Here is a 23482-nt window from a genome sequence, read left to right on the forward strand (position 1 = left end):
AAACAAACCCTGAAATAGGAAACCTGCCAGCTCCGTGGGTTCTCTTCCAGTGGAAAATCATATTAGAGATTAAGTGACGATGCTTCACTGTAAAACTGTCTGGTGGAGGGAAGGAACCGAGTCTCCCACTCTCTTCCCCAGCTCCTCTTTGTGCTCCTTTCCCTTGTGGAGAAGAAGCCCCAGAAGAAAGGGTGGATCGTTTCCTACCAGGTACACAGGGCTTGTCCCAGGCTGCTGCTTTTGTCCATCACTTTTTACCCATCTTCACAAATTTCTTATCCCAGAAGCCGGTGCCTCTTTCTCCCCTGCAAAAAAACCCTAGGAGACGGTAACTCTGCTCCGAGGAACTCAAGTGCTCGGCGTGGGCTCCGTACCGGTGTCCTTCCCGGTTGCTCCCCTCCAAAAGGAGCCTGCAACCCGACCTCGGCCGTAGTAAATCTATTTTTGCTCTCAAAAAGCAGCTAGGGTTACTCTTGGCTGACCCAGTTATTTCGTGAGGCAGGAAGAGCGCAGCCGTACGTGCAGTGTTACGGCACAGCCTCCGGCGCATCTGTGGTTAGGTCGGTATATATAGCTGATTATGAATCTTTGCTATTTCTTTCCTGTTTTGTTTTTTTTTTTTAAATATAAATATTGGGCAATTTCTCCTTAAAATAGAAAAGGCTTAGCCAGCATTATTTCCCCGTTGGTTTTGCTTCCCCCTGTCTCCCATTGCCATTTTTAATGCTGTGCCAGACAGAGAGGTCAGAGGCGTCCTCTTGGTTGCTGATGAATCTTTTGGACAGGGAGTCACGTCAGGAAATTCTGATACAGTTAATCACGTAACGAGATCTTTCACTGATGCCGCAGAGCAGTCAGAACCTTACATGGGCCTGAAGCAGCTATTTATTTAACTCTAGGGCTCTCAGTGTATTTATGAACAAACCGGCGGAATAATGCTAATATTTAAAGATGTGGAAGGGGGAAAAGCCACTCTTGATAGCTGCGGCCCAGCTGTGGCAGGAGCTCTCTGCAGCAGGCGGGGGGACACATCTGTCAAGGGAGCTTCTGACTCCCCCTCCCTGGCATCCGACGTGCTGAAATAAATGTTCCCGATTTTGGGGAAAGCAGGATTTTTGCTGAGAGCTTCACTCTCCTTTTAGTGACTCTTAACCTGCCTGAGCTGTTTGAGGACGGATGGAGACTACGTGGCTGAATACAGCGATTAAATCTTGTTTAGCCCTTGTCTTTGTGTTTACTGGGAGCCAGATGTTGAGCAGAGCTATGGGGAGGACGGACACATACAACAACATCGGCTCGAGGGCAGCGGGGACTGGGATGCAGGGAGGTGGCGATGCTGGAGCTGGAGGGGCCGGGAAGCTCCTCCCTGAACCACAGAGGTGTTTGGACACCTATATGATGTAGATATAATAGGGATATTTGGACTCCTGTTATACATAGTATACATAGGTGTCTATATAATAGCTGTATTTGGACTCCTGTTATACATAGGTATATATGTAATAGCTGTATTTGGACACCAATTATATATAAATGTATATAATTTATATATATTTAATTTATATATTTAAACTTATATATAATACGTGTCCAAATACAGCTATTATAGCTGTATATAATAGGTGTCCAAATACCTTTGTGGTCCAGGGAAGAGCTTCGCAGTGGCATGACATATATTTTTATTTTTATTTATTTATTTATATATATATGATATATAGGAACCAAGAGCTGCTTGAGGCAAACACCAAACCACTCCATGCAAATCCCAGTCACTGCCTGTCCTTTCTTCCTCTGTGCGTGACCTTGATGCCATGCCGTGGGTCAGACACGTCCTCCAGCGCGGGGTGCCGGAGCCGAGCACCGATGGAGGCAGGAGCTAATCTCAGCCGGGAGGTCACGCGCTTGCCGGGCGAGAGGGACCGCTGCTTTCTGGCGTGCAAAATCGTCCCAGGGGTGTCATGCTGAATTCGCACAGGGTGTTTCATTCCTGGAAGGCCTGGGGGATATCTGCCCGCACCTCGGTGCCCACCGCAGCTTGCCAAAAATTGGAGCGGCTGTAGGGTGGTGGGATCATCCCAGCTCCCTGTGGCAGCCCGGGGAGCTTGCATTTTCCTTTTCCTCCAACACAGCCCTCTCTTGGGGTCTTGCAGACCCTGCTGTAGCACTTTCCCAACCTGCCTCTTTGCCTCTTTTTTCCCCCCCAGGTTAGTGTGTATGCTGCCCCATTTTTCTCCATTACCTTTTCCTGCCCTCCGCAGCATCTCTGCGCAGGTTGGCTGCAGAGAGCACTCAGCCCCCGTATTAATCATGCTCGTTGTCTCCCCAAGGAAAACTGAGTAGATATTTCAAGGTAGGAGGGGAAAGAAGAAGTCCCTGCTCTAACAGCATAGCTCTTGTCTCTGCGGATCCCTTGATTTCTAAGGTTAGGCTCCAACATGGCCTGGACCAACGTCCAGCCGACAGAACTGCGCTTGTGAGTTGCTCATATTTTGGCTATAACTGTTTGCTGTCTTTTCACCCAGAGCATTTAATTACACACTTCAGTAATTTTAGCATATGGCATGATTAATGAGTAATTTAAGTAATTCCCCATGTTGCCGGCTCTCTAGCTGGTTGTATTTATAAAATCCTCTATACGCAAGCAGGAACACACTTGGGTGAATTATTTAGGGTTGTGCCTTTTCTTATATTCCCTTTAAATTGTAGCCAGAGGTGTCACCGTTGCAGTACGTGGTTGCTTTTTAAAGAAAACTCTCTGTTCTTGTGCAGAGTGAAGTTATTGCAAAGGGCTGCGGCTCCCGGGGGCAGCCCGGAGGTGGCTGTGGGAAGATGCTGGAGCCGCTCGCACATCCCTCGCTTTCTTGGAGGTCGTGCGAAGCTGGGAAAAAACCCAATCTCATTCCCAGTCGCTGGACTGCAGCTCCTCGATTCCCACAGCAACCGGTCAGGAGGGTTAACGGCACGGATTGACCTTGCCTGCGGTAGGAGCAGGCAGGAGCAGGCAGGAGGAGAGGAGCGAGGCAGTGGATGGGATAGGCAGCCCTCACCCGAAGGCTGGCCTGGAAGCTTGCCCGGGAGCAGCTGCTGGCAGGCGGCGCCGGCCTGAAGGGCCAGCTTTGATCTGCAATTAAAGACCAGAGAAAGAGAAAGTAAAACTTCACTTCTTTTTTTTTTTATTTTATTTTTTTGGAATAGCAGGGGTTTGTGCTGCCTGCCTGGCCGGCAGCGGAGCACGGAGGTTGGGATGGGGTGCTGCCTGCGGGGCTCCCGCGGGCCCCCCTCCTCTCGTCATCCCGCTGGGGAGATATTTCTGCCCAGCAGGCAGCCCATCAAATACACAAATGCAATTTGATGTGCCTGCAGTCAACGCTTTATTGGTGTGGGTGGGAATATCCTCATTGGAAAGTGGGATTTGGGGAGATAGGAGATGTGGCTGCATTGCAAAGCCCACTAACCCGTCATCCTACATAACAGCGAGCAGAAAGATCCTCTTTTCTTCCACAACGGTTGCATTGCAGAGCTCCCGCTAACCCATCATCCTACGAGCGGAAAAATCCTCTTTTCCTCCACAACAGCTTCATTTGATACCAGGACAGCGGATGCCTTGCATCTGCTCATGCCCTTAAGCTGCTTCTTTACAGCATCCCCTTTCTCCTGCTGCTGCCTGTATTTTTTTTCCATGTGTCCTGGGAGGAGTAAGGGACTCCAGGCAGGATCCGCTGCTGCTGTGTGGGCACGTGGGAGAGGAAAAGCAAACAGCGAGATGCAAGTGTGAAGGTTTTTTTCCCATGCCTCGGCGTTTCCTGCCCCGGCGATGCTGCTTCTCGGGGGGAAAGAGCGTACGTTGCAGAACCGCAGGGCGAGGGGAGATGTTGGGAAGCTTGCATCCTTCTCTTCTTCTGGCTGCGAAGATTTGGAGCCTACGCTGCCCTCCAGCCTGAGAAGAGGAGCAGAGATCATTGCATTTGGTGCTGGTGGAAACTGGGAGTACTGGGAGGAGGACGTGGTGGTGGAGCTGGGAGGAGGCAGCTCTGGGAGGAAGCACTCCAAAATTCATGACTGCTCCCTCCCTTACCCGCCCTGAGGCTGTGCAAGATGAAGAAATTCCCTTCAGGTCTTTTTTTTTTTTCCCCGGAGGCTGGTAGGGCATCACACCCAGCCCCTGCCTCGTAATCCTCAAAGAACTTTGTGTGAATTAATCACCTGTTTTGGAAAACGAAGTCTGCGGAGCATCCTGTGTCGAGCAGCCGCAGTTTCCGTGCCCGCACCCTGTCCCGCTCCGGTCCCCAGCTCCCCGGGGGCGAGGGATGCCGGGAAATTGGGACCCCTCTTGCATAGGGTAAGGGTGGGCCCATCCCCGGGAGCTTATGGGGCTGGCGGAGGAGGGATGGGATGCGGAGAGTCCCGTGAGGGTGATGGGCTGCTTCCCTGCCCCAAAATAACACGGTGCCCGAGGCTGTGTGACTGGTGGGACGGGGATAGCCAGTCCATCTTCCTTGCTTCAGCCTCCAGCCACCCAACGCAACCTGAGACGAGGTGACGGTGGCATTTGGGAGCGGCGTGAAGCAAGCCCAGCTCGAGCAAGGCAACGCCGTCCAGCAGTCTAGACGCCAAATATGACCCTACCTTTTTTTTTTTCATTATAAATGGTCTCCACTCCAGTACAGAACGTCCTCTGACTTCTGAAGTATTTGTAATATTTCCACGCCCTCAGTTGCCAAAAAAACTTCTATAAAAAGCTGCTTTTCTTTTCTTTTTTTTTTTTTTTTCAAAACTGAAACCCTTTGGTACTCGGAGATGCACAGCGTTCCCAGGGCTCTGCCCGTGCCGGTTAGCACGCGGAGCTGCAGCCTCGGCACGGTTGCTTTCCAGGAGGCAAAGCTGTCTGGAGTTACTCCTCGCCGTTGCAAACCCCCATTGCAAAGCTCTTTAAACCTTTTTGTCTTCCTTCAAGCCCCGCTGGAAAATAAAGTAGCATTTTTCCTAAAATAGTGGGGCTGACACAGAGTCCTGGTAGATGCCTGTGAGCATCTCGGGGGATATTTGGGGGGTGACACCAGCATCTTGTGATGTGATCTCCGGATGCTCAGTAGCACCGTGAAGATGCTTGGAGACGGCGTTCGCATACCGGCACGGAGACAGACCCGGAGAAATGCCGAGGAAGGGTTTGCTGCCTTTTGCTGCCACGAGCAGAGAGGTTTGGCAGTAGCGCAGCTATTTCTAAATATGTCTAGGGGATGGGTGTGGAAGGAAATCTTACCATTTAGAGAGTCGGCCAAATTGCAATGTACTCAGCTTTTTAAATTGCGAGGCCCAAGTGTACCGCTGCCAACTTCTTCATTTCACTATTTTCCTCTTTTATTGCTTGCCTGTATTCAGCCGCAGCTGCTGTGTAGGATCCAGACAAACACCAGAAACTGGGACTGTAAGGGAAATAAGAAGATGTAATTGCAAAGTGGCTGAAATGGAAAAAAATATTCCTCTTTCTCCCCCCTCCCCACCCCGGTCCCTGTTCTGCCTGTCGAGTAGCATCAGGTTGTATGTCACCGCGTGAGTCAGTGAATTTTTTCATCCTTACTCTGCTGTTGACAGAGACCCTTTAAATAGACTTGCATCCTGAAGACATTAGGAAATGCTGGCAAACCCAATGCCACCGCCTTCCTTAAGATTATTCTGATTGCTCTTTATGGTCTGATGCAGAAGGTGTAAGTGGATTTTTTCTCTTGTTTGTGGTGCTTAATTTAATTGAGTTTAATTTGACTTTAGCTGCAGCTCAGACACTTCGGGGGCAAGGCTCCAAGTGCTGTCTGTGCTCTGAGAGGCATCCGGATAACTGGAGTCTGGGGATTTCATCCCACTTGTGTAAAAAACATCCAAACACTCAGTGTTTGGTGACTCTGTCTCTCCGACAGCCCTTTTTATTAGCCTTGCAATAACGCTTGGTTCCGTCGCCGCTGGCTGCTGCCTCCTCCTCCTCCTCCTGGGTCCCTCCTGGCCGATGGTGCCTGATTTCGGCTCTGGGTACCACTCGCGCAGACAGCATTTGCAAGCAGCGGTCGTACGGCTGCAAACCTCATTTTTCGAGTGGTTTTGCAGATCACCGCTCCAGCAGTAAGTCAGCAGGCACTTGGGTTTTCCACGCTGAAGGTGGGAAGGCTCTGGCAAAGCCCCTGCCAGGGCCAGCCCCAGTTTGGTCTGCGCCCATGGCACTCCTTGGGCATCTCAGGAGGCTTTGCGGGATGTCCTGACATAGCTGCATGGCCCGGGGCAGCAAGTGGAGAACTTGGCTTTTACCCAAATAAATATTTAAGCAACCAGGCAGCTGAAGAACCCGTAATAAAATGTTCTGAATGTAGGTGCGTGTACAAACCCAGTAAACTGTGCTAAGGGGGTGAGGACCTGCTCCGCCGTCAGATACTGCCCTGTGTCCCATACAACCACGGCCTTATCTCCAGGCTCTTCAGAAGTTACCGAAGTCTTTTTTTTTTTTTTTCTGCCTCTGGTCTGTTTTGCAAAACTTTATCTGGAGTGAATTTATGTTGAAGGTAAGTCGGATACTTAATTCTGTAAACTTAGGAATTCTGTAAATTCAAGGAACACCATTCATAGAATTCACTCATTCCAAAAAAAAAATATGTTGGGTTGTTTTTTTTTTTAAAGTCTGAAGCGGGAGAGAAGCAGGGTTTGAGGTCTCATTTTCCTAAGAATCGTCATGTCGATGCGCAAAGGCTGTAATTTTTATGAGTCATTGCTTCGAGACAGCGGTGATCCAGTGCAGAAATATCCCACTTCAAAACACATTTCCTAACGGAGGGTAACTGGATCAGCATTAAAGAGAGGATTTCTCCTAAATGCTGTCTGTGCTACAAGTAAAATTACGGAGTTTCTATGCTTCAAGAGCTAACTAGGTGAACCAGCTCTCTGGCCTTTTAAGGGAGCCAGAAATAGGGTGGAAAAAAGGATGCTAAGAGCTTCTTTGGAAAATTAATTTTTCTCATATATCAAAACTGAATATTGAAACTAGCGTGATTTCCCATCATTTTACATTTTGGGGAAGTTGGTACATATTCAGACAGCGCTTCCAGTCGATGATGCTGTGTTGGGTATGTAAGTGATGCAAGAAAACCGCAAATCTGATTTCTTGTGGGAGTGAAAGCTCGTCCCTCGCAGCACCGAAATCGTCACTGTGTCCCCCCCGACCCCTTGGAGTGCTGCTTGGTGCGGTCTGGGGGCCCTGCATCTTGGATGGGGACAAAGCAGCAAATCACCCCTTCTTCCATGCTGAAAAACATGGATTTCAGTCCCGCCTCTGACCACAGTCGCTTTCCCGTTGTGATGCACCTCGGTGGTCAAAGATGCAGCAGCTGCCAGATTTACTTGGTGGATTCAATGCAAAAGAGGATAAATTGTGAATTTTACACCCTGCAAGGTGGATATTTTTCTTTAAAGCCAGTTTTCTGGGTGCAGTGTCCTGTGAAGAAGGAGGGTTTCATCCCGGCTCTGCTGTTCGTCTCTGGGTGGGAGATGGATGGGCGCAGCTGGGCTGGGTGAGCTGTGCAGGGGCTGGACGAGAAATAAGGGATTACACAGGGAAAACAAGGCCATGGGTTTGTCTCCAGTGGGACGAAGCACAGGGACAAGCGGGCTTTTGCAGGCAGATGGAAAAGAAGATGCTGTAGGGAGTAAACTGGCTTCATCCCACAGTTGGAAAAATTTTTCTTGGTGGTTGAAAGCTGCCTTCCCGGTCGCATTTTTGAAATGCCGCCTATGAAATGCATATATGCGTGCTCCTCTCACCAAAGGGCATTTCCCTCACTTGATAAAACCATAGAATCATAGAAGGGTTTGGGTGGGAAGGGACCTCTGAAGGCCATCCAGTCCCACCCCCTGCCATGGGCAGGGACATCTTCAGCCAGGCCAGGTTGCTCAGAGCCCCGTCCAGCCTGGCCTTGAATGGTTCCAGGGATGGGGCATCTCCCACCTCTCTGGGCAACAGATCCCTTAAGTTTGACGAAGCCCTTCTGCTGGGAGGTGGACGTGGAGCTGCAGCAATGTTAGGGCTCAGCCGCGGCTGCAGCTGGTCCAGCGTGGGCTGGAGGAGATGTCAAAATATGAACTGTTCCCAGTCGGATCCAGCTGAAAAATGGTTTGGGACCAGATTTTGTTTGGCGCTCTCCCCTCCGTACGGAGCGTGCCACGTATTGTCGCAGATGGTTTCTGCTGGTGGCTGCCACCAGCAACGCCGGGAAGGCTTGGTAAGAGACTGGATAGCTGGGTTTTCACACGCTTACACAATAAGTAGAAATAAAATGCTAAAAGGATCATTTACAGTCAATTCTAGTAGACATTGCCAGTGCCATCTGTCTCGTGTATGCAGACAAGGAGTCTCTTTAAAGCAAACACAGCCCTCACCAAGGCATCAATTGAAGAGTCAACACATTAGCCTTGTTCAGAAGGTCACTTCTCCTGGTCCACCCACATTTCACCGACCCTTTTTCCTTCAAAGTGACCTTTGGCAGGAGCAGTTTGGCGTTAGCTGGAAAATGTGGATGAAATAATTAGCGGAGGGTTTCGGGTGGGAATTTGGGGCTGAAGTCAAACCCTGGGGAGATGTTCTACCCCAGGTGAACAACTCCAGCAACCCCATGGGCTTCTCCAGATGCAGTGGGACACAGTAGAAAGCCCAGACCTATATAAAGGACTTGAATTTTTTTTGCACCGCTTGGATGCTTTAAGGATCTTTCTCTTATGGCCAGAAAACAGGGGCTGGGACTCTGGAGCGGTTCCTTGTCCCAGTTTCCAATTAACTGGAGTCCTACCATCTGCAAGGCCTTACACCCTGGGATACTGGGATAGGCTCTGCTTTAGCTACAGTAACTAAACACCGTGTCTGCCAAGCCCGGCTCTGTTCAAAACACACTTTCAGACCCTTTGTACACTTACTAATCATAAGCAGCGGCAAACATTTTTTCACCAGCAGTTTACTGAAAGATTGAAACGTGCAGCCAGAAACCGTGCAAAGTTACTTCTCGCTTCTTCTGAAATTCTGGGGTGGGAAATAAAAACAACGTCACGCTCCTGCTGCTTTTCTGCTCTCTGCTTTTTAGCATGGTGGGCTTTATTTTTAATTTCCCCTGCAACCCTCGGTTGGCTTCGGTGGGTTTGTAAAGTCTGGGAGATGATGGTATAGCCAGCGGACCGCTGTTGGGGAGAAATTTGCAGCTTATCCATGGGAAGCGTGCTCGGCTGCAGGGAAGCAGGGATGCTTTGGCATCGCAAGGATGCTGGTGCCTTTGCCATGCCCCGCGGCCCTGCGCTATTTCGAAGCAGCTGCCGAAAACTTGCCCGTACCCTTTGTAATCCGACGATAGCGTCACGAACAACTGAGGGACTATAAAAAGTCGCTTTGAAATCAGATGGTCAAGCTTTGGTCCATCTCCAACAGATTGCTTTCAGGAGCTGAGCTTGGCCCGAAGCCCTTCTCTTGGCCTCTCTGAATGATTTCAGCTGAGAGGCTGTATCAGTTGCTAATGCACCATAAATAAACATCAGAGCATAAACCTTGCTAGCAAAATACCAGGGGAACTCCTCATTTTCGGCTCTGCTGCGTGTTGTCCCTTGCGCATGACCCTGGTTGTCCCAGCAGATTTTTGCTTCGTGAGGTAAGCTGGCTGTGATAAATGGGAATGCGAATAGCTGTCTGGGTTCATACGCTAGGTATTTATTGCTAGAAATGGTCAAAAAGTTGTGCGGTGAAACTAACTGTCGATTCGTGCGTACAGGGATGGAGTTTGGCATGGTAATGTGTACGTAGTAATAATAAATCGGTGTTAAATTAAAGCTTACATTAAATAAAGCTTATATATAAAAATAAATAAAGCATATAGATATTATATAAATAAACAAAATATGTAGATATTATATAAATAAATAGAAATAAATATAAGAATAAAATTAAAGCTTAAATTAAAGCTGTGCTGGATGATGGTTTGGGATGGGAAACCCGCGATATGAGAGACAGCTAAATCCAGAGGTGCCCAACCTCTGGATTCGGGAATGCCGGGGCTAGTGGGATCCATCCCTGGAGGTCACCTAAAATCAAATCCCCCAGATGTGACAGGCACAGCGGGGTTGGTGGTAGTGCAGAGGCTGTTATTTAAAATAGCAGGGGAAAAAAAGGGCAAAGCAGAGGTTATTCTTTAAAATAGCATGGCAGGGAGGCTGTCGCGGTGTCCTCCCCGGGAGGGGACAGCCCGTGCGCCGGCCGCGGGATGCTACCGTGTCTGCAAAGAGGGAAGCGAAGCCCGGGGATGGGACCTGTCAGGGAAGCCGTGCTTTAATAAATTAAAAAAAAGAAAAAAAAATGTAATTTTTGGAATGTAGTGTTTATAATGGCAGCCATCCCCTGACAAATGTGGAAAAGCACTTCTGGTTAATGGGCTCCCGGTGTGTCCCTGGATGGGGCGAGGGGGGAGCAGAGCTCCTGACATTTTCCCTGCTTATTTGCAGTAAGGAAAGATGCTGGCGCCCGCGAGCGTGAGTCGGGGCAGAGGCATCTGCCGTGGGGATGAGTCCCGCTCGGGTCACGTGCTAGCGACCAAATTCCAGGTTTTAATTATATTCATTATATTCTCACAGCTGGGAGGGTACAGCAAGCTCCCACTGCTGCCGGCGCGGCGGCGGCAGCTGCACGGGGGGCCAGGGTGAGATACAAACCCCGTAACCTCTCCTCGTTAGGATAATGACTTATTGTCTCGTTCAGCATTCCTCTTGGTGGGAAAATACAGCCTGGCTGCAAGGCAGCCAGCTCCCTCTCCTCTGTCTCCGGGCCTGCCTTGCAGCTACAGCTGCAGGCTTCGACGTGCGGCAGAGATGGGACCGGGGGCTGCCTTCCTTAGGGCATCCCGAAGGCAAAGCTTTGCACGTCTCCATGCAGCTGAGCATTTTCAGGCGATACATGCAAAAAACAGAGCTAGAAACAACACAGGGGCTTGGACATGGACAGCCAGCTGCAGAGGAGAGCTCCAAAGCTCTTCCTTCCAGGCTCAAGCGTGACCCATAATCTCCTTTTTTTCCAATCCAAGCTGTATTTCAAAGCTCTCCGACCTTTTTGCAGCCTTTCATCATTGCAACAGGATGGCTCCGTGCCCAGGTGAATGCTTTTCCAGGTCAGTTCCCAGATATCGACTGAGGACAGTTTAGAGGAGATGGAGTTTTTTTTCTCCCCTCTTGGTTTTTGCAGCGCTGGCGAGGGGCTCTGGGCTCCCCTCCGGTCCCTCCGTGGTTTCGGGTACGACAGACGGTGGGCTCCACTTTCCCAGAAAGCTCCTTCCCGCTTGGAAGTGACTGCAGCAGGCAGAAGCAAACCCAAAATACCACTTTAGTGGGAAACGGCCCTAAAATTCTCTTTTTCATCACCCCCCCATACTCCCATGGCTTAAAACACAAACACACTGTGATGCTCTTTGTCTTAAATAACATGGTTTTAAAATTATTCAGGCTGGTTCTGGGCAGGGAAGTGGGAGAGATTTGCTGCGAACAGGAAACACTTTGGCCAAGATCTCTTTAAAAAGTGGGTGCCTTAAATATGGGCTCTAAAATTTTCCAGTCTGGTATGTAAATAAATGGCTCGACTCTCGGATTGCTCCTGTGGAAGTGAGAGTACCTGGCCTGTTACCTAGGTGCCTAAATAGGGGTTTACATGCTGATTAATATATATAAATTATTTTTTATATTTCTATTTCTATTTCTATTTCTATTTCTATTTCTATTTATATTTATATTTATATTTATATTTATATTTATATTTATATTTATATTTATATTTAAATTTAAGATAATGGGTGGGAATGGTACCAGGCTCTGTCACAGGGTCTAGCAGTGCTTGTATTTGCATTTGAGTGGCTGTGCCTGGGAAATTCTGCATTTTCCCCAAATGCTATGTTACCTCTCCAGCCAAGGACGGTGCTCGTTTCCAACAGGCTTGCAGGGAAAATGTTCTCTAACTTGATTTTTAACCATTGCAAAGCAGGAAAATCAGCCGAGGGAGATACTGCATGTTGCTGGATGTTGTTCCTAAAGGAATGATATCCTTTTTTTCCCCTTTTTTTCCATCCTGCCTTTGTAAAAGTGGTCCGTTTTCTCCCCAGACATCAGGCATCCAGAAGAGCTCTCCCTTTTAAGGAAACCCAGAGATCCGTCAAAGAAAAAAAAGAAGAAGTTGGATGATCAATGTGAAGACGACGCCTTTGAGCTGGAGGGTCCACTGATCACGCCAGGGTCTGGTGAGCCAGGGCTTGCTTTGCGAGGATGGGCTTGCAGGGAGGGGGTCGGCAGGAGGCAAACAGATAATAAAATGGGGGCAAAAAACAGCACAGCAGTATTGGTCTGACCTAATTCTTTAAGGTCTGTGCAAGAAGCAGACCCCAGATAAATTCCACAAATCGTCCGGGGCTGCAGCACTCGGTCGCGGTTGCACAGATGCATGCCTGGAGCTGTCACGCATCGAGGGGAGCAGAACAACGCCAGACTTCATAAAATGAAACAGAAACCAAGTGTGACCACTTTAACACTCGGGTTGTGTTACTGAAAGGTTTTCTTACCCTATTAAGAAAGGAGTTAAATGGAAAATCGTTCCTAATGTCAAATTCCAGGTGTGTTTTAGGCAGTACCACTGTTCTACTCTTTATTTACAGCCCAGCAAAACCAGTATTTTATTAATTGCATTAGCGTTGTTGCCTTATGTTAAGGGCGTAGCTGTAGATCGTAATGCTAAAAAAAACCCTTTTATTGCTGAGAGGGGTAGTTGCCAGCCTGGCTTACAGAACCTGAGCAGAGCTACTAAGAGAATTGCTAACGGAGTAACATCGCTGACGGTGTAACATCTCTTGCCACAGGCAGCAAATTGATGCGGGGAGGTGTTTGCAAGCGGAGCGGGTTTTCGGCTCTGCTCCGCGGCTGCCGGAGGTCTGGTGTTTGAAGGCAAATGGCAGGAGCTTAAACCATAAAGTCGGTCAGGTGGGAGCACTTTAGCCCAAATGGACTTGCGGAGAAAGCCGCAGCGATGCACGGTGCCGGGCGGGTGAGACGTGTCTGGCTGCCAAAGCTCTTGGTTTTAAATCCGGCGATGAGAGGGAAGCAGAGCAGCTTTAATTAAAAAAAAAAAAAAATCTTGGAATTCCGTAAACTTGTATTAATTGGTCTTAAATTAACTGAAGGACAAGTGAAGGTCGTGCAGTGCGGTTAATGCCACTGGTGGCTCTGGGCTTGCAAGCAGAAAGGTTTTGGCTGCGCAGAGCACGGGCAAGGAGCTGCCGTGCCAAAGTGATGTGTGCCATGGGCTCTGCAGCAAACCGTCGGCACGGGTCTGTAGCAAGGGAAAAATAATCCTTCTTTTGCTCCGGTCTCGCTCTTTCTCCTCTCGGTTACTTAAAAATACTTCTGGGCTAGTCCTCTCCCACTCCTGGCGCAGGGAGTTTTCCCTGCGCTGGGCAAGCCTCCAGTCAATTTTCATTTTCATTTGGCATTTTCATCTTGAAAAGCGGTCATTAGCCTTTCCAAAAGTCAGTGTTCACAGAGATCATCTCCATTAGATTAATAGGAAATACTTGGCCCGCTTTGGGGGAAATGTATACAAAAAATCTTTTAAAATTTTATTTATTTATTGGTCTTTCAGTGAGTCACTTTGAAATGGCATGTTGGTTTTTCTTTCCACGTGAATGAAGCTGCTTTTGCTGCAGGTTTACTTACTGCAGCTACCTGTGAAGTTTAGGTCCCATTAGTTAGGAGTCATGTTTTTAATCTGAATAAACCGTTTCTAGCGGTGTTCCAACATTAGTTGGTGTGCTGAATGCTTCTGTAAACCCAGTTAATATTTTGGGATCTGCTTATTTCGGTGCGTGTGGATTTAGTGGGCATGTTTTGTCACCGGGCATCCCGTACCTGGCAGTGAAACCCATTTAAGTCACTGTAGGCAGAGCTGTCGATACACCCACAGTACACATTGCCCAACACTTTCCATTAGAAGACCTGTATTCACTTGTTTATAAGTTAGCCAAACTTATAGCTATTTCAACTGGAACTTTCCATAGCATTGCCTGCCTCAGGCAAATTTTTTAAGAGAAACTTCTTCTGAGACGTTTCAGACGTTTGGAGAAGGTGATGAGAAGAACATCCGAGGGGAAGCTTTGCTCCCCTGGAGCAGGCGCTCGAACGGAGGGATGTGGGGGGATGTCCCTGGGAAAACCTGCCCCATTTGGGGCAAAAAGTGGGTTTTGCTTTGGTTGGTCCAGTCCATGCTCAGCCCTGTCTGCTTGAGCCACGTGAAGGTCGAGGCTGGCCCACTGCAAGGGCAGATGAGGAGGAGGCAAGAGCATCTTTCGGGATGCGGTTTATGGATGGTGATGGTGGTTTATTGCCGGTTCTTGTTGGACTGCTCTGCTCCAACGTAACAACGGTCTGTGGGGAGAGCATGCTTCTGCTGCTTTTATAATCGTAGAATCATAGAATATCTCAAGTTGGAAGGGACCATGAGGATCATCGAGTCCAACTCCTAAAGTATAAGTACCTGGTATAAGTGCCTGCCAAGTCACCCCTGGCCTTCTCTCAAGTGTGAAGCTGGAAGGTGAATATCTCATCCCTTCATCATTTCTGCAGCTTTTTTGCTCCCACCCAGTTTTCTGGGTCTGTCTTGGTGGCAGGTTCCCACGGTGCTTACCGGTCCCCGGGCTTTTTGTCAAAACATTAATCCAGACCGGGATGCTGGCAAAACTAGCAGGAGCATTAAAAGCATCCAGTTTTCAGTTATATTTTCCATCCTATCAGGCAGTTTGGAATCACGTTTCTGTATTATTTAAATTTCCTAACCAAGATGTTGGCTGTCATTGTTACGATGCTGCTGATTCAAACCATTTGTATTGCTCCTTGAGATACCCACTGCAAAAAAGGAGAGTTTGGAAAGGTTTTTCTCTTGGTTTGGTCTTCGATTTTTCCAGATGTCTAGCTCAGCTTTCTGTCATTTCTTGGGCATGCGGGGAGGAGGGATGGTTTGGAGTGAGGAGCTGGAGGGTGGCCCAAGGGGGCAGTCCAGGGCAGCAGCAGGAGGTGGCACAGAAGACCTTGCTTCTGGCATCTCAGCCCTGCCACGCGCCCCTTCAACACCCTTCCCTAGGGCTCTTGGAGGTAGAGTTTGGGTGCATCGACTTGCACGTCTGGACAGGCTCGTGATTTAAAAAGGACACAACTCTTTCCCAAAAAGCCAGTTATCAGTCCTTCTCGGTACTGGTGCGCAGATTTATGCCCTGCAAATGATGCTGAGCTCATTGCCCGGTGTACATACGCAGTGGAATTACTGACATTAGGATACGGTCGTTCAACCTCCCTTATTTTGAAAAATCTGTATTTTATATTCTTAGCATAAAAATCAGTGCTCCCGTGAAATGAATGCTGAATGCTATTCAGCTCGCAGCTATTTTGGGGTATGAGATACCAAGCTGGGTCCACTTTCTTCTCTTCAAATTTGTAATTTTAAAAGGGGGTTTTTGTCTGCTTTGAGTCTGTACAAGCTGTAAAGCTTTAAAAGGCCTGGGAGTAATGTGTGCTTCGGGATCAGTTTTGCACCAAATCGCACCACTTGCTCAGCATATTAATACCAAATTTGTTTGGCCGTCTCAGCAAGCTTTTCCGTCCGTGAAATGCTGTGTTTCCGTGCCCGGCTGTTGTTGTAACATGAATAAAATAACCGTGAAGTCACTTTGGTTGCTTTGCCTGCCGAGTCCACCGGCGCTGCTGCAAACACTCCGTTTGGGTGGTTAAACCTCACCTGTGCTATTCTGCCCTCTTCCGAAAATGCCCATTTTCGGCTTCCATCCTTTCCTACTCTCCCAGTGACTTTCTCTCGCCTTCTCACTTCCCTCTTCTTTCCCTCTCTATAGGCACCGATATTCTTTACATCGGCCCCGTCAAAGGTGAGCTCCATCTCAGTAGGACTTTTGTGCTCTGCCTCTGGTCTCTTTGGCCGCGCCCTTAGTTTATTTTCCTGCTCCTCTAAAACTTTTGACTTCCAAAATCTTTAAGCAACAGGTAATACCGGTAAGTCGGGGGCCGTTCGTGTCCCAGGTGCCACAGAAACGCAGGGGGCAGGAGTTTCCCAGCGCCTTTTCCCATGGATTTGGGCTGGAATGAGTTTTCCATCAGTTTTGCTGTAGAAGAGCTGAGAGAGAGGGGCAGCTCTTCATGGGAAAAAAAGCAGCGCAGTGTTTTCCCATTGCGGAAAAAAAAATGGTAAAAAAAGGGAAGGTTTTTCATCCTCTGGCTTCGGGTTTGTGTCTGAGTTGGCTTGGTTGGGAGCAGGCAGGGCTTGGCCGTGAGCTAACACCCGGCTTTTATTCCTCTTACCGGTAGGAAATATATATTCGAGCCCAGGACTGTATAGCAAAACGATGACACCGACCTACGACGCTCACGACGGCAGTCCCCTGTCACCCACTTCAGCCTGGTTCGGTGACAGCGCCTTGTCGGAGGGCAACCCGGGCATCCTGGCCGTGAGCCAGCCCGTCACCTCCCCAGAGTCCTTAGCAAAAATGTACAAGCCACAGGCGCTGCTCGATAAAGCCAAAATCAACCAAGGGTGAGTTGTTTTTCTGCTTTTTTCTTCTTTTTTTTTTTTTTTTCCAATACGCGGTTTTAAATTGCATTCTTGAAAGCGTCATCGTGACTTCACCAGAGGTTTTTGTGTGTGTTATCCCGTGTTGACAACTTACAGATGGCTGGATTCGTCCCGATCTCTTATGGAGCAGGAGGTGAAAGAAAACGAAGCTTTGTTGCTCCGGTTCAAGTACTACAGCTTTTTTGACCTGAATCCAAAGGTACAGAGCTATTTATTTTACTTGCATCTTGCAGGCAAAGGCTTTGAGCAAAGGATGCCTCTGTCTCGAATGTGCTTTTGTGTTGGTAAATCCTCCATCGCTTTGAAAATTGGGCTTGCAGGCATCAAACCTGGCTTTGCGTGCTCCCACGTACTGGTTTGCTAACGCTTAGGTATTGCTAGAGATGCTCTAAGGGTTGCTGAGAGCCACTCCGCTTCGGTGGCAGAGGCTTTTCAGTCTGGGATTGAAGTGTTGCGTTGAAGTGAAAGATGAAGTTTGTCTTGAACTGCGCTCAGACGGTTTACAACCGGTCCGTGTTTTTGCGCTGTGCCGTAGTACGACGCGATCAGGATCAACCAGCTGTACGAGCAGTCCAAATGGGCTATTCTGCTGGAGGAGATCGAGTGCACGGAGGAAGAAATGATGATGTTTGCGGCGCTGCAGGTAGGAGACAGCCCAATACGCTTACGTTTGTCAATAAACTTGGTTCTGTAGCTTTGCAGACTTCTCTATTGATGAATATTGATTAACACGGTAAGTGAAGTCTGCTGTAACTGGTGGTTTTGGTGGGAGCTTGGACTTCTCGTGCTGGTAGAAGTCAGATCGTTTCCCGTCTCCTAATCCTCACTTGAGCTTATTAGGTAAATTAAATATTTGCTGCTGATTACTTCTCATGAAAAGGAACTTGGCCTTCTTTTACCAAACATGTTTATGTCTATCTTAACTTTTAGTTTTGCCCTTTTTAAAAAACCCCAGTAAGTACACTAGGTTACTGAACTGTGTGTTTCTGGCACGCTGCCCCCCAAACAGCTGGTGATAATCTGTGGGTTTCCCAGAACTATTTATTTATCTGTTTTATGAAATACTCAGCGTGATTTGGCGTAAATACTACACCTGCTATTGACTTCTGTAAGACGGATGGCAGGCCATTTACTACGTGTGGTCTGGCGCGCCTTGTCGCTGTAGGATGCAGAAGGAGCATCCCCGGCAAGAGCAGAGCTGTCTGCTCCTAGGGCCCCTCCTAGGAAAAAAAGAGTAAAACCAGAAATATAAAGACTCAGTTTACCTCTCTGAGCAGCCCAGAGTCGGTTGGGCATGGTCCATCGTGTGAGACTTTATGGATGTTTTGGTTTTCTGGGGTAAAAATAGATGCAATGCATCCTCCCAAACTGGGAGGAGCGGCTGATAGGCCAGCGGGTTGTGCTGCTGTCCAGAGGGGCCTCAGCCCGCTGGAGAATCGGGCCAACATACGCTTCATGAAGTTCAACAAGGAGAAGTGCAAAGTCCTGCCCCTGGGGAGGAACAGCCCCAGGCACCAGTATGTGCTGGGGGCCACGCAGCTGGGAAGCAGCTTGGCAGAAAAGGGCCTGGTGGACACCAGATTGACCATGAGCCAGCAACGTGCCCTTGGGATAAAGGAGGTGAATGGTGTCCTGGGCTGCATTGGGCAAAGCATTGCCAGCAGGTCGAGGGAGGTGATTCTTCCCCTCTGCTCGGCACTGGTGAGGCCACACGTGGAGTACTGGGTCCAGTTCTGGGCTCCTCAGTGCAAGAGAGACATGGACATACTGGAGAGAGTCCAACAGAGGGCCACAAGGATGATGAAGGTCCTGGAGCATCTCTCCTTTGAGGAAAGGCTGAGGGAGCTGGGACTTCAGCCTGGAGAAGAGAAGGCTGAGGGGGATCCTGTCAATGTGTGTAAATACCTGATGGGAGGCCGTAAAGGAGATGGAGGCTCTTCTCAGCGGTGCCCAGGGACAGGACCAAAGGCCACGGGCACAGACTGAAACACAGGAGGGTCCCTCTGAACATCAGGAAACACTTTTTTACTGTGAGGGTGACCAAGCACTAGTACCGGTTGCCCAGGGAGGTTGTGGAGTCTCCGTCCTTGGAGATACTCAAAAACCCCCTGGTCGTGGTGCTGGGCAATGGCTGTAGGTGGCCCAACTTGAGCAGGGGGTGGGACCAGATGACCTTCAGAGGTCCCCTCCAACCTGAACCAGTCTGTGATGCTGTGAAAAAGAGCCCTGCAGGGTCCAGAGCAGTCCTTCAGGATTCGTACCACCAACTCCTTGGCCTAAAAACAGCCAAGGTGGTCATTCCTGACTCGACTGCGCTCAGGTCTCGGCGCTCGCCAGACTCTGCTCCTGCAGAGGGTATGAGTCTGGTTTTCCACTCCGCTTCCCAAGCTATGTCGTGACGAGCCCGCGTCATCCAGCAGATCGCAGGAGCATCATGGTGAAATGCTATGGCTTGCCTTTCAGTACCACATCAATAAGCTGTCCATCATGTCCTCGGAAAACCACCTCAACAACAGCGACAAGGAGGTGGATGAGGTGGATGCTGCGCTCTCGGATCTGGAAATTACTTTGGAGGGTGGCAAAACGTCGACGATCCTGGTAAGGATTGCAGGCACGCGGTGGCAGGGTGGCTTGCGCGTCCCCTCCTCACCTCGCACGGGGCAGGAATAATCATCCTCAGCTGGGAATTCTTCCAGGCATCCAACATTTTTTGTTACCTTCCTCTCCCTTTTTTTCTATTCCTGTTCTTACAGCACGAGAAAGTTGCCCACAGCCCAGTGGAGCAATGCAGAACACAGACCCCGATCATATTTTATTTAAAATAATATTTTTTAAATACCAAGGGGTGGTTCTGGTGGGAGGGGACCCTGGGCAGTGCCTGCTCCGAGCCCAACACAGCACAAAAACCTCTTTCAGCACGTTCACGTATTGAACCAAAGGCTTCATTTAAGCTGTAAGACCGCCTTGTATTTTTGGGGTGTTTGTAGTTAATTTAGCAGGGAGAGCTGAGCCCGTCCTGCGTGCCCGGCTCTGTATTGCTGCAGAAGTCAGGTGCAATATTGCGTTTTTCCTACTGGGACCATAAGACCAAATGGTGTTGGAGAAGTCCCGGAGGAGCCGGGATCTTACTGAACCTCCCCCCTGCACCAAGCCACCTTCCTAGTGAAATAATGGAAAACTAAATTAAAATTAATTTGGTTTCTGTTCTCACTACTGACTTTCCAAAATACTGAATTCTTCACGCTGAGGTTTCTCTTCCACTATTTCTAATTTATGGCAAAGTTTAACAGTACCTAAAACAGCTGCCGTGATTTTCAGAAATAACTTATGCTTATGAAACCCTATTTTTATTAGACTGGATTTTAGCCTGGAGGGTGCTATGACTGTATTTCAGAGGATTTCTTTTTTTTTTCTCATCTGCTGTTTTAACACTGGTTTTCCACCTTAAAAAATGTAAAGCCCAAAAACTAAACTGCAGGAAAAGGAGGAGGTCTGGTCAGACTTGGCACAGCACAGCTTTTCCAGGCACTTTGCACATTTATACCATCTCTGAGTTTCACTTTAAGTTCTTTCAAACCCTAAAACCCCTGAAATTTTCCAGTCTTACACTTCATATAATTTTTTTAAGTGTTTACAAAGGGTCTTTTTGAAGTTAACATCCATACTTGGCCTGCTTTCCTAGCATTAATACCGGCAGAGGTTTACAATATTAACCCGTCGCCGCGGGGGGAGCAGCGCTACTTCCGTGCGACAGAAATAATGGCAAGTTTTTATCGCCCAGAGATCTTTTATAATTTCTTTGCAAAACCCGATTTGAAGCACAGTACTGAGGCACAGTCCCTGCCAGACGGGAGTGAAGACGACAATGATTCATCAAAAAAACTCCATCCCTTTCCGTAGGGGTTGCTAGCAGTAGCCATTTCCAGATGCATTCGAGTAATTGAATACAGATAATGGGCAATTACTGGATTGTTTGTTTAGATTCTTCATTTTTTTCCCCGTGGTATCTATAAACAGCATTGCTCATTGCAGGCAGAAAGTAAACTGTCTCGCTACTGCAAGCTATCGGAGCAGTCTTTGCTTTTTCTGTCCTTCGAAAACCCTTTCGTTTGAGCTCGTGGGAGTTGAAAGTGCCGCCCTGTATATTTTGCTCATGCAAAATGTGAAGATAAACTCGATATTAAAAAAGCTGGGGGGAAAAAAAACCTTTCTAGACTGTCAGAAAGCCCTTCCCCAGTCCTCCGTGGAGGTGCAGAGCAGCATCTTTTCCTTTTGTTGGGAGCGTAAGGAAATAACTAAGGGAGGAGAAAAATCCCTGTGTGAACAGGAGCCGGTGTGACCGCCGGTGACCTCGCGGGTGGGAACTGGCTCCAGCGGCAGCAGGAATTCCTCAAAGAAAAATAAAACCTTGTCCTCTGGTTTCCAAACAGCACTTCTGGGCGATAGATTTTTCTCCGCTTGCTTCCCCCGTGAAGCGGGTGAGGCTTTCTCAGGAGCGTTTTCGTGACCCCCGAGCCCCGATGTTGGCGGGTGAAGCTGCCGCCGCTGCCTCCCCTGCGCAGCATCCCTCCCTCCCCTCCCGGCCCCGCCACCCCGGCTCCGCTCGGCCGGCGGGTGAACGGGATAATCTTCTCTTTTCAGGGTGACATCACTTCCATCCCGGAGCTCGCTGACTACATTAAAGTCTTCAAGTAAGTGCTGATGGGAAGAGGTGCTTGTGAAACTGGTAATGTCTATGAATAATTAATGGTCCCACCGCCTAATATCCATTATTTTTTATCTCCTGGCCTTAAGCTCTTGCTGCACACCGCTACGTTACCTCGTGTGAAAAGCCACCCAGCAATCGCTGCGTAATACCACAGCTCAGAGCTTGGTATCTCTTGCTATTAAAACATTTTACTTCTTTATCCCGTAGCACGGTCACAAAGTATTTCACACTATTCAAAATATTCAATACTGGAGTTGATCGGTTCATAAATATAAAACCCAGGGTGTTTTCCCACTATCACCAGTCCGGCAGGTACACATTCCTCTGGGAGAGCTTGCTGCATCCCTCCGGGAGAGCCTGCTGCATCCCGTAGCCAGCAGCACGTGTCGGGATATTTCCATAACACAATTAATGCCCATGAAGTAATCAAGCCATCCCAAAATTAGGAGTGAAACCTAGAAAACTTGCTCAGATACTTCTCCTGGTTTGCAAGAGGCTGGATGAATTCCAAAGAGCCAGGATCCCGGTCCGTCTGCCCTCTGCGTGCCAAAAGGAGCAGGTTAAGCTGCCTGTGCTCCTCTTCCAGCTCACTCAGGATTTAGGGTTTGGTTTTTTAGTTTGCTTTGACTTGGATGGTGGTATGTGGAAACCGGGAACGGCAGCGTCTGGACTTGGAGTAACATTTTGGCAGCCGCGACCGTCTTTTTGCAATTTACTGCCTGCTGCAGCGAGGGTTACGGTGAAAGTTCTGGAAACTGGAAATAATGATGAGATTTCATAGCATAGCTATAGGATCTAGAAGAAAAGCAGTAGGCAGCGAAATAGCTCTGGAACAAGCCTTTATTTTATTAATTGTTTAGTTCTGGAGCCAGAGCCTACCACTTTTGTTCTGAAAAACTCTTTCTCCCTCTCCGACGGCAAAGTAATAAGGTCTCTGCGTCCGTCTGGGCTTGCAGTCTGGCTTAACTGGGGCAAAGTTTCAGGGCCCCAGCCTGTGCCCTGCATCTGAGTGGGTTTTCTTTTCCCCCCTTGAACAAACAAACAAACAAAAAACTTGCTCTTTCCTTTGATGTGCTTATTTGCCAATAAAATTAGGCACGACTCGGGGAGCTAATTGCTTGCAAATTGGAGTGCCAGCTGGTGGGGCAGGAGATGGAGCAGCAAGAAGCTGCCGGTTCCTTGCCCGGTGCAAGCCCGAACGCTGAGGTTGGGATTTGAGGCTGTCCTGCCGCGGCAGGGAAGCACAGAATTGCCGTTTGCTCCTAAAAATGAGAGCCAGGCAGTATTTTACTGCCAGAAGCACAACATAAATGATGTGATGTTAGGAGCTGGCCCAGTTTTGGATGTGCCTCATGTCACACTTCACTGGGGAGGAGCTGCAGTATATGTCCCTGGTATGCCTTGTATATAAAATGCTATTATAGGTCCCTATACATGCCTGGTGTTGCTGCAGAGACTCGGGATGTTTCTGTCTCCCCTGCCAGCCGGGTTCCTGCCCGTGCCAGCCAAAATGCCCTGCCTGCAATTTAAAGGAGCCCCCCAAAAAGCTCCAGACAATAACGATGCATTAAAGCATCTTTAGCGAAGGATGCAAAGCAAGGGCTGGAAAAACCTGCATGTGTCAGATGGCTTGGCTGGAGGTTGGTGACTTCTTCTGTACTGGGAGGCAGCTTTCAAAGGAAATTGTGGTTGCAGAGTTTGCCCGGGGCAGGGCTGTGTGCCAGGGCTTTAGGAGGAGGCAAACCAGCAACGGCAGGGGGAGGCAGCAGACGCCCCGAGCTCAGGTGTCCGTCAGAGGTGTGGGAGCAGCGGGGTTCAGGCAGACACCGTGTTTCTCCCCCACCTCCCTAATTTCCCCAAGCAGCCCCCAGCACGCTTTTGCTTGGAAACGTAAAGTGCAGAGCCCCAGGGACAAACAGGTGGGGTCATTGCATATTTGATCCCTTCAGATGAGGGTTGAGCAGCTGTTTCTGGGATGGAGATGCGAGGAATGCGTTGCAGGGAGAAACTGCAGATACAGCCTTTGAATAAGGTTTAGAAATTAAGAGGGTTTAAGAAAATCAGAAACTTGCAGCTCTGTGAAGGTCCTGGGCTCGTGGTGGGATGAG

The 23482-nt window shown here is 48.8% G+C and overlaps 1 protein-coding gene across 4 annotated transcripts in view; it reads left to right on the top strand.

Annotated features, from left to right (window-relative positions):
* FERMT2 (FERM domain containing kindlin 2) overlaps positions 1-23482 on the top strand; it is a 51555-nt gene that overhangs the window by 19464 nt on the left and 8609 nt on the right. For 2 of the 4 annotated variants that reach the window (XM_087746850.1, XM_087746851.1), the window contains exons 3-9: positions 12150-12284; positions 15933-15965; positions 16402-16627; positions 16763-16865; positions 17202-17309; positions 19130-19264; positions 21308-21357. In XM_087746850.1, coding sequence (XP_087602976.1) covers positions 12150-12284; positions 15933-15965; positions 16402-16627; positions 16763-16865; positions 17202-17309; positions 19130-19264; positions 21308-21357 — 790 coding nt within the window. The remainder of the gene's footprint in view (positions 1-12149; positions 12285-15932; positions 15966-16401; positions 16628-16762; positions 16866-17201; positions 17310-19129; positions 19265-21307; positions 21358-23482) is intronic. The other 2 variants (XM_087746852.1, XM_087746853.1) reach the window with 1 other exon arrangement.

This window comes from Nipponia nippon, unplaced genomic scaffold, assembly GCF_047370975.1.
Source record: "Nipponia nippon isolate SJK-2023a ecotype South Korea unplaced genomic scaffold, ASM4737097v1 scaffold_11, whole genome shotgun sequence".
Taxonomy (NCBI): domain Eukaryota; kingdom Metazoa; phylum Chordata; class Aves; order Pelecaniformes; family Threskiornithidae; genus Nipponia; species Nipponia nippon.